Here is an 11,494-nt window from a genome sequence, read left to right as displayed (position 1 = left end):
TTAATTGACGGAGCGGCATTCACGAATCACGATATCGTTTTCCAATAGCATGAATTGATTGATACCTTCATCCAGCCTACCTAATACCACCTCGCTCGTAGAATCAATCAACCGTAACCCGGCCCCCTCTTGCCCCTCGCACACCTTTCCCATATCCCACATCCCATACTTTTACTTCTTACCACGCCTCATTCCCCAAATCAAGCTCCAGCCGGCTCAGGTATCACATTCATCCTAGTCTCAACCCATTAAGCATACTCGCATTGCACACACAGACTACCTACTATCCCACCTTACATTATTACACTTTCTTCCCCCTTGTCAATCTAAACTGTTTCCAACTTCAACATAACCTTACCTACCCACAAAAGCATTATATCGCCTATTCTCGGGTGGTTGGCACCGGGTAACTGGGCACGAAAGCTTTCGTGAACACTGAACACTGAATAGTGAACACTGCACCGCCATTGAACACTCGAATCTTGAATCGCGAAAAGTGCGCTGCCCCGCGGAAGAGAGACGACGGAGAGACGAACCAAACAACGCAGATCTTGGAAGGGTATACGACAGCAACCAACATCTAACCACCAGCATAACAGCATAACAGCATAACAGCCTACCAGCCTACCAGCCTACCAGCCTACCAGCATACTGAGCCTTGCAACTCGATCGTATCTTCTTCATCTTCAACGGCTTTCGAATGCGCCGTATCAAGTAACACAGGCACTACACATTTGTCTGCTTCCATACATTCCAAGTCACGAAGACACGGGTTAGTACATCAATTTTTTGGATACCTACTTGCATGAACCTTCTTTTTACCTTTTCCCTTTACCTTAATTTTCACCTATCAAGCCATCACCTCCATCCTTATCGTGCTCTTTGGACTTTAACCCAAAGTTTGTGAAGTTTGCTTGATTGTTCATTGATTTCCCGTGGTGGCATCTCTTGATGTTCGAAGCGTTTTCCCATCGTTTCCGAAGGTCGAAAGATTGAATCATCTGCTGGTAATCAAGGAAAAAAAATCAAAGCAAGCTGGCATAAAATTAGGTTAGAGTCTGAGAGTCTTCTTTTTTTAATTTTTGAAATTGGAAAAGGAGACGAGAGAAGGGGCAACAATAAGTTTGGAGTGGAGTTATTTTGAACTTTTTGACGGGTTCAAGGTTGTTTTTTTTCATTCTCTTCTTTTCTCGCTCTTTGGAACAATTGATTGATTTGATTTGATTGAATTTGTATGATTGTGGTGGGGAGAGACTCAAGAAAGGGACATTTTAACTTTTCTAGCATTATCACAATCATCTCTACTATGTCATCAGGATCCATTCAAGGACGGCAACAACAATCCACAGCAAGAACGCAAGCAAGCAAGAAAGAAAGAAAGAAAGCAGAACATCCATCCATCCACCATTTCTGCACAAAACTCACGCCTCGGTCATTAAACGACTGGTTCGGGAGTATTGCTTGCTTGCTTGGTCGCTCTGTTTTGCCTCCTTTGCAAATCAATTCCTTTCTGTTCCTCTCTATCTCTGTTCATTTATATATTGTGTTGTATTTTATTGTATTGTGTTGTATTGTATTGTGCTCACCTATATATCCATTATATTTCTATTGTTATTTGCGCAATTCGATAGTCGATGCTTTGATTTACATTTCTCTGTCTCTCGTCCGCACTCTCTTTCTTTCTCTTCTCTCTCTCTCTCTCTCTCTCTCTCTTCTATTCTCTTGTCTCTTCTTTCCTCTCTCCTCTCCTCTCCTCTCCTCTCCTCTCCTTCTAACAATCCATACCGCAACAGAAGAAAAGAAAACGCGCCAAGAGATCCTAGAAATACATACATACATACACACGTACATACACACATACATACATACATACCTTCTCACCTACCTACCTACATACATACACAAACGCAATCCCACAATCATCTTGAAATCTGATTCGACCATTTTACCGTACCTCACTACTCTCACACTACTCGTACACTACTCGACGTACCGTGCCTACTCCCGCTCTTTACTAAGCTGCAAGTACGTACCAGGTTACTCTTAGATCCAAAACCCCCAAACTCAAAACTCAATCTAAAAGAATATATCAGCTGGGTACACATTACCATCCCACCTTCACGCACGCGAAAGAAAGAAAAAAGAGGGAAAATTTTAAGAGAAACGAGAAACGAAGAAAACGAAGAAAGCGAAAGAATCCTTGACTCCCTGAATCCTAGCTCCCGCCTCAGCTATTAAAAGTTTACATACAATTTACAAAGCACCCCCCCCAAAACATCCCAGGACCTAGATAACCACTTATTCATTCAATCGTTCCAATCGTTCCAACAATTATCCTTTTATTTATCCATTTATTATTTATTATTTATTATTCATTTATTATTTATTATTTATCCAATTTTCCCCCCAACCTAAAACCCCCTCAAGAATTATTATTCATAAAATCTTTCTCAGCAAGCAAGAAAGAATTGAAAGTAACCTAGAAAGTTGCATTGCAGAGCAGATCCTGAACTCTACTTGAAAGGGTCTAATCAATATCCAAGGTAATGTATGTTTTAAAATTTCTCATGGATATCACTTCTTCTGTCGCGCCTTACTCCAGCGCAAAACTGTATTCAAGGGACCACTTGCTTGGTACCCGGGTAGCTCTTAGATAGCTCGTTACTACTCTACCTTACTTTCCGAGGGAAATATGGCTGATCATCTCAAACCCTGTTCAAGCAGACCGGTTTACCATTCCATCTAACCTTCCTTCACTACTCAGTTGCGCGGCATTCGTTACATCACACACATGATTACCTACACGTCAGTCCGTAATACATACTTGCGCAGATGATTCTCCACTGAACTCTTCTACGTCTCTGTGTTCTCCCTCGAACCTGTAAGAAGCCGCCGCGCTCGACCGCAGTCCATGGCCTTAGCTGTTGTGGTCACTTAACTTTTTTGTATGAATCGCAATGATGGACAATGGTCAACCAGATCCAAAGCGACCAAGATTAGGACCCGGTCCTGCTTGGCCGATCGAGCAGCCCAATCAGCCCAACCCTTCCAGGGCCCTTCCTCCTTTACAACCTCCCTATAATAGCGGTCCATTCTCTCGTCCCGATTCTCATGCCCACCCCCTCGATAGACGACCTCCCCACCCCAACTTCCAAGAACATCAAGACCCTCATCGCCCTACCTCAGGACATGCGCATGTTTACCACAATATACATAATCAACATCCACCACCACCTCCCATACCTTCATACAATGGACACAATGGGCACAACGGCCCTCGAGAACCCATCGTGAAGCCAGACCCTTCAGAAGAACCGCCACAACACAGGCCACCACCGACAACCAATGGCACAGATCATCATGTAAATCTACCTTACGCTGAAGAAAGAGGAAGGCCTTTCCCACCCAGATTCGATCAGCCTCCACCTCCGCAGCATACTCCGCAACACACTCCGCAGATGTATAATAATAACCCCGCTCCTCCCATGTATCAGCCTCAACCCCCACCCCCCTCTACAAGTCCGATGACGACACCGACATTCGATGGGGCTATGTCAATGTATGGTCCGCCACAAGGTCATCCCCATCCTCCTCCTCGAGAACAGTATTCAGTCACACCTTATTCTCAACCTGCAAAGCCTCGGAAAGCGCAACGCGCGGCGCAGGCATGCGATAGCTGTCGCAATCTGAAGGCAAAATGCGACGAAGGGCGACCGGCTTGTGGTAGTTGTAAAGAGAAGAATTTCGAATGCCATTATCGAGATCCGCCACCTAAACCGTAGGTTCAAAAAGATGATTATGATTGATACGCTGCTGACCATTGTAGAATTGACAAAGCTTCCACGGACATCATCGAGGCCTTGATACGGTTGGAACACCGCAATGCAGAGTTGTTCAATGTTTTGCAAACAGGTCTTGAATCATTGAACAAACGAGTGGACGAGTTACAGGAAAGAGTTGGAGCCGGCCGGCCTCTATCAAGTATCGAGGGGCACATGAAAGAAGAAGGGAGAGACGATGTTCAATTGCCTGATGGTGAATTCGGAACATTTCATGGCTCGAATTCGAATGTCCTTCATGATGCCCCGCCGATAGATCCGCCAGTGGTTGGTCCAGTACAGCCGCTCGAAGGATCAACGCCCGGTGCACTCGAGGAGGAGGAGGAAGGCGACCCTGTGCCTCCGGGGCAACCATTAATACCAGTGAATCACACGACGGGCGCAGCTAGGCTTTTGCTTGTCCCTTCTGTAAAACAAATGATAAACGGTGGAGGGGGCTTACCCAAGAATGTGAAGGACGAAAAATATCCAATGCTGCAAGAAGAACGACGTGGACTCCTAAGATTATTCGGAAGGGGAGAAGGAATTGATTTAGCTCAAGGCTATGACCGAGATCCTATGACGGATCATGCCGATTCTACAGTCGATACAAGTTCCGACGTCTCTTCTCCAGCTGGTGAAGAATGGGGTCAATTGGGTGGTATGACGCCACCATCTAGTGCGCCAGATTATCCTCCACCAGTTATAGGCAGTATTATGTCGGATGGGATGCCTGATTTCCGAAAAAGTGTAGTTTTGGACTTGGTCAAGAGTTACAAGGAGCACATGAATATTATGCATCCAATTTTGATACCGAGGCGGCTGGATGCTCTGGTCGAGTCATTTCTCAAATCTATTCCATCAGATTCCGCGAAACCAAAGCAAGTTCAGAACTTGGCTTCACAGCATACCAGTCATGCTGGTTTCGTGAGTATGAAGCCGCCCGAGAGTCCAGGAAGCAAGCGAAAAAGATCACCGGGAGTTGGAGAACCTCCAGAAATCTCAGTTGCCGGCGGTTACGGGACATTCGTCAAGCCAGGCCATCCAAGTCGCTCAATCAGTACAGCTTTAGTGCTGGTGGTATTGGCACTCGGCAAGATTTGTCAAGAAAGACAGAAGATTCCCGAGCTTCCTTCCGACAAAGACATTGAAAATCCTTGGGGTCACATTAATTCTCCAGTTGTCCGAAATGGCCATCCATCGCCTATTCAAAGCTCTCCAACCCAATCTTCAGAATTGCCATCACCTCAGGATAACGTTGATCGATTCTATCCCCGCAGCCGGAGAACTTCAATAGAAGGTGATTCATATCTGGCGAGAAGTGGCTTCAGACCTAGGAATGTGGATGTTATTCCCGGTTTGGCATACTTCGCACTGGCTACAGATATTATTGGAAATCAACTTGGAGGAAACAGTCTACAGCATGTCCATGTGAACATTTTAGCTGGTCTTTATCACGGACAACTTGCAAGGGTTTTAGAAAGTCATTCGTACATTCATCAGGCTTGTAGAGCTCTACAGGTTATTTTGAGACCGTAAGTCTTCGCCAGGTTCTGAACGAAATGCGACTAACATAGACATTAGGAAACTGGATCGCTTCAAAAAGTTAAAGCAAGATGGGCTCCCCGTTCTGGCAAAGGACAATCCGCTGATTTTCGCATTTTGGACGTGCTTACAACTTGAAAGGTTTGTCTATCTCGCCCAATTGGTGAATCGGAATTCTGACATCACATGATAGCGATATCGTAGCAGAGTTACCCTGCCCGCATTCCGGAATTCTTACATTCGAAGAGAATATGCCAAGTCCAAACATCGTTGAGGCCGTGAAAGAAGGTTTCGATCAGATGGTTCTGTTGAGTTATCAGGGCCAACTTTACCTACGCAAGCACCTCAATCAATTGCACAACATGTTCTACAAACCCGATAATGGTATGTTTAGTATTTCTTAGATTAGTTGAAAACTACTAACCTTTTCCGGAAGACTCTCAATTTCCTTCTGTATATACTCGCCATGATCCCAACCATTTCGAGTCAATAGCCACCGCAGAAGAATTTCTTTATCGATGGAAAGAAGCTGGAGGAACAAGTACTTGGCAAGAGAATGACCCTCCTGCGAGTGACATTCTCACAGCGCGAATGAGAGCAAAGTACTACGGCGCTCAAGTCATCACTTACAGGAATTTCGTTTTGAAGATCCTAGAACATTCACATGCGGTTTCAACCTCAAACTCGGTCGAACGCGCCTCAGACGACTTCCGAAATGGTATTGAGGTGCCGAGCATCAATAAATACGCGACATCAGCAGAGGAAATTGACGAGAAAGCATTGGCTTATGCAAAAAATGGTATCCAAGCACTTGTTAATAGCACCAGAGCTTTTCATGGTCTAGGCGAGGGTAGACTTTTCGTCACGAATCCATGGGGGACTGCACATGCGTAAGTGTACATGCACTTGTATTGGATGAGCTATCTACTAACACAGCAAATTAGGCAATGGGGCAATGTGCTTACTCTCCAAGCAGCATGGAACGATAATATTCTCCGACCATTATTCGACGGGATTCTTGATAAGCAAGGGCTCAGTGACCTTCTCAAGAGAACTCTTAGTTTCCTGGGGATCGTAGCAACACGATCATCGGCTCTCTATACCGATATGAAAATCCTGGTCAATGCAGGAAAATACACTGGTCTACTTGAGAAAGACTATCAGGCACGTCAAGTTACCACTTTCGCAGCAGGTTTTACTAGTTTTTCTAATCCCTTCTTGTATTAACTTTACACACCTATTAGAATCAGGTGGTAAATCTACTACTGAGAGTGGAATTGTCTTTGCGTTGACATCATTGATAATTTTCTACCTCGTGGAGTGTAGCTAATAATTTTTCTCTCATGGTATAGCTTCCGAAGAGTTTGCGTAAGAAACCGTTAAAGTTGAAGCAGGAGAAGTCGAACTTCTCGGATGCTTCGGCTTGATATTTGTAATATCAAATCTGAAGAACCTGGAAGGGGAAATGCGTATACAATTTTGTTCTTTTTCGAGAAGAGAACCATATACTCGCATACTCGCAATTTATATACGTCATATACATCTACCTCTATTACTTACCTCTCTAATACACCTGCCACATCCGATATATTATGTCTATCATCGTCGGAATCATTTTTATTCATTGTTTGGTTTGGGAAGTCGGTCAAGTCATATTGGAATGGCATTGACTTTGACTTTGGCTGTTTATGGGCGGTTAAATCATGTCGTTGCATTTACAAATATATGGTTGCGTTGCGATTGGTGCGATGGGCAAGCGTCTTGATCGCATCTCATGTTGATATCCATCTTTGTCTATCTTATCATGGCGGCTCAAGCGGATCTTGAATGTCTGGAGACTGGGAAGGAAAGGTCGTTTGCGTTAACATTTTGTGTGTGAATGGATACCGTAGGATAAGTTATATACCATTAGCAACTAGCTAGTGAGTATCGTACATATTTACATACATATATACTTTTACATATATACATACCTGCATGCATTTTGAAATAGGCGGAGGCGATATTTGGGTTTAAAAAGGCATTGTTTTTGTTTTGTGAGAGCGTAGGGTTTGTGCTTTGTGCTTTGTACTTTGTATTGATTGGACGTTTTGTGTTATTGTTTGTTATCATCATCAATATCATCTTGGTAGAAGCGAGCTAGCAAATGCAAGCGAGCAAGTAGCATTATTATACTTTTGATGTTGTTTTGGTTGTCATGTGATAGTATTTTATTATTATCCAGGGCAAATTACTCTCACGCCGTTAATGTTATACTTGTTTTACTTTTGTGGTTCTTTTATTTTACGAGATATTCTATGATAGAATAGATTCTATAATATATTAATTCTAGATCAAAAGTATAAAATCTAGTCTGAGATGGCTAGATTCTAGCCTCCTATTATAGATTTTATTGTAGGATCTCAGTAAGAGTATTCAAATAGCTTTTGAGGGACATGAGAGTAATTTGCTGTATCATCTACCTATTTAGAGCTTTGATTAAGTTGTGGCGTGGTTCATTCCTGTTATGTTGTATGTATGAGTACTTGTAGGGTGTTGAGGGTAGGCGATATATACTGTATGAGAGTTGACGGGAGGTAGGTCGGTGGGTACCAGGTAAGTATTCTGGATGGAAGTTGTAACGTGTATGGACGGTAGATAGATAGGTGGTATGAATGCCGATCAATTGTGTATTGTACATGTAGATAAAACGCCGACATTCATCATTTATAGTTCATGGACTTTCCTCGGATATGTACCTGTATATGTGTGTGTGTAGGTATGCATATGTATGTATATTTTCACCACCCACAAATAGTTGGACATGCATACAAGAAGACCAATGATATAATACTCAATATCAATTACCTCAACAACGATGAATCTATGTGACTCTCTTCTCTGTATCGCATATGCATTGGAATGTCACTTTCGTGGACCAGAAATACTTCTTGTAGGGCTAGATCTCTACAGAGGTACTCATTGTCCTAAGATGGAAAGTGCAACGAGAATAATGGTTCCGGCAATAACACGGAAAAGTCGATTCGGAAAAACGGCGTACCCACTTTCTGCAATACTAGGCTTATTTAGTGGGTAGAATGCTCGAGTTAAAAGGCAGGAAAAAAATCAATTGAATCAATTACACCAATCACAACACTCTTCCCCCTCTTGAATATGCAGGTTAAGCTTTTTGAGTCACGTGGTGTGGAAAGCTAAACTGTTTTTGCAGAAGTGTGCACGCAGAATATTGGAACGTCGATAAGGTTGGAAAGTTTACTGGGGAGGTGGAGCGGTAGGTGGAGCGGTAGGTGGGAAATGTTTGGAAATGAAGTCTAGGGAAGCCGATTATCGGCCAGAGAGCATGGTCTTAGATAGGAAGGGGAATAGGTTGGGCTGGATTGGGATGGATTGGGATGGATGGGATAGGATAGGATAGGATATGTTACCTCTGCTATGGTGCGATAGCAATTGCTTATCAGTCACTCGTGGGATGAGGGGAATGGGAAAGTGAAGGGCAAAGGGGAAAAGTAGGTGTGGCACTCGAGTATGTACGGTTGCTTACCGGTCTTTGACTCATGCTCATGGGGAGGGGATTGAAATCTTTTCTCTTTCCTGTTTCTGTTTCTGTTTCTGTTTCTCCATCTTTTTTCCCTCTCTGTCTCTCTCTCTCTCTCTATATATACATGTAACCCGAGTCTTTCGTTCCTTTTGGATTCATTGAGAATCGGAGGTCTTTCAGTTCAATCGGATCAATCATCATTCGTGGGATCACCTGGATTAATTGGATCAATTGTTAGTTCTTTGCTTCAATCATTCGATTGCCTTTTATGATCCGCAGGGCCTCTTTTAATATATCCTTCGCTTGCTTTTTGACGGATGACGTATATTTCAAAATTTTACATATACATCTCTCTTTAATATTCAATTCGAATCATGGCTTCAAGTCTGAACCACCATGATCTATCAACGAGCCATGGACAACTATCTCCTCACCAAAAAGACGAATCGACCATTTCACATGAAGCATCCGATACTTATTCTATTCACAGTACAAGTAGCTCCATTCCCTCTCAACAACCACCCTCGAATCTAGCCCCAATCGCCTCGCACATCTCCAATACTCAAGATGCGCCAATTCAACAAACATATTCTAATATCTCCATCCCCGATGCCATCTACGACCGCATTCCGCCCAATCGCAAACTCGTTATCGTTGCTCTGCTCTCCTTTTGCAGTTTCTTGGCTCCGATTAGCAGTACCACGGTATTGGCAGCGGTGCCAGAGGTGGCGAATACGTATCATAGTACCGGTACCATTATCAATTTGAGTAATGCGTTGTATATGTTGTTTATGGGATTGAGTCCATTGGTGTGGGGCCCATTGAGTCAAGTTTATGGGAGGAGATGGGTACGCTTCCAGTTCATTTAATTTGATATGTGGTTGAGAATACTAAAAAATCTTAGATTTCCCTCATAACATCCTTCCTCTTCACAGCCTGCTCAATTGGCACGGCGCTCGCTCCCAATCTTCCCGCATTTTTTATCTTTCGTATCCTGACGGCCTTTCAAGGAACCTCGTTTCTCACTATCGGCGCAGCTTGTATCGGGGATATCTATCGTCCAACGGAACGTGGAACTGCAATGGGTTGGTTTCTTTCTGGCACACTTATCGGACCCGCACTCGGGCCCTTTATTGGGGGTATAATTGTCACATTCCAATCTTGGCGTGTAATTTTCTGGCTGCAAACTGCATTGGCTGCATGTGCGGTGATTGGAGCTTATTTCTTGCTACCCGAAACTATTCATCGAATGAAGAAGGATGAATTGGTTGGGATGAGTTGGAAGAGGAAAGCAGGAGTGCTATGGGGAATGTTGAATCCTTGGAGAGTCATCAAACTTTATAAGTATCCGAATTTGATCATGGTGGCCTTGGCGAGTAGTAGTTTGGTGTGGAATATGTATTCGCTTTTGACTCCTGTAAGCTCTCCCATTCCTCATACTTATATGATAGGATATGATGTTACCTTGCCTCTCTTCTGGGTAAGCAACGCCGAGTAAAGAACAAAACTAATATTCGAACTTTACAGATTCGCTACGTTCTTAATCCCCGCTTCCATCTCACCACTCCTATCCAATCTGGTCTTTTCTATCTCGCCCCAGGCATGGGATACATCGTCGGAACATTCTTCGGCGGCCGCTATTCTGATCACATAACCAACAAATACATCCGTATCCGCGGGACCCGCATCCCAGAAGATCGACTTCGCTCCGCTCTCCCCTTCATGGGAATTGTCATCCCCGCTTGCATGCTTCTCTACGGCTGGTCTGTTGAAAAAGATTTTGGCGGTATCCCGCTTCCCGTTATCATGATGTTCTTGCAAGGAGTGGCGCAACTTTTCTGTTTCCCAAGTCTGAATACGTATTGTTTGGATGTGATGCAGAGGAATGGTGCGGAGGTCATTGCAGGAAATTATATGATTAGATATTTGTTTGCGGCGACAGGAAGTGCGACGGTGCTGCCGGCAGTGGAGAAAATTGGGGTAGGTTGGTTTTCGACGATTAGTGCGGGGTTTTTGGTGGTTAGTAGTGCGGCGACTTGGGCGGCTGTTAGGTGGGGGAGAGGGTGGAGGGATGCGATTGACGGAAAAGAGTCTGTGGGGGAGAGTTAGAAATGCAATTGGGTGATGATGGAGGTGATGATAAAGGAAGAAAATAGAAAGGGGGAAGGTAGCGGTGGGAAGGGAGGATGATCTGGTTTTATGGATGGACTTTCGGATTATGAGGAATGTATTGGAGATGGGATTTCAAGAGAATTTCTTGCATTTAACGAATTGGATACGAAATAATGACCACGTTGGGATATAGATCGGGTAATTGGGAATTGGGATAGAATAGGATTATGGTTGGAACAGCACTCGTCAGGCTAGGGATTGATATGTTTAGAAGAATGAAGTGGTGGAGGATTTCTTATAATACGAGTAGTAGCGACGAATATAAGGATTGGAGGGGAATGATATTTCATTTGAAGATGGATCTGAAAATCCAGTCGTTCTATTTATATACTCTATTTACCGTTGTACAATCTACGAGCTTTTGCTTGGCCCTTTACAACTAAAAATAACAACAGGCTTACTAGCACTCTCCGTAGTTATT

At 43.7% G+C, this 11,494-nt stretch overlaps 2 protein-coding genes across 2 annotated transcripts; both read left to right on the top strand.

The window, feature by feature from the left end:
• Window positions 1-2,957: 2,957 nt before the first annotated feature.
• Bfra_008122 (putative c6 zinc finger domain-containing protein) lies at window positions 2,958-6,590 on the top strand (the record flags this gene model as incomplete). Its single annotated transcript, XM_037338486.1, has 6 exons — window positions 2,958-3,778; window positions 3,827-5,353; window positions 5,403-5,504; window positions 5,557-5,747; window positions 5,800-6,253; window positions 6,308-6,590. The coding sequence occupies 6 exons, from the start codon at window positions 2,958-2,960 to the stop codon at window positions 6,588-6,590; spliced, it is 3,378 nt and encodes a 1,125-aa protein (XP_037191792.1).
• A 2,685-nt stretch (window positions 6,591-9,275) lies between these two features.
• On the top strand, window positions 9,276-11,010 carry Bfra_008121 (putative major facilitator superfamily transporter protein; the record flags this gene model as incomplete). Its single annotated transcript, XM_037338485.1, has 3 exons — window positions 9,276-9,749; window positions 9,806-10,381; window positions 10,429-11,010. 3 exons carry the CDS (start codon window positions 9,276-9,278, stop codon window positions 11,008-11,010), a joined length of 1,632 nt encoding a protein of 543 aa, XP_037191791.1.
• Window positions 11,011-11,494: the final 484 nt, after the last annotated feature.

This window comes from Botrytis fragariae, assembly GCF_013461495.1.
Source record: "Botrytis fragariae strain BVB16 chromosome Unknown tig00000061, whole genome shotgun sequence".
In the NCBI taxonomy this organism is placed as follows: Eukaryota; Fungi; Ascomycota; class Leotiomycetes; order Helotiales; family Sclerotiniaceae; genus Botrytis; species Botrytis fragariae.
This window is presented reverse-complemented; position numbering and strand designations above follow the sequence as displayed.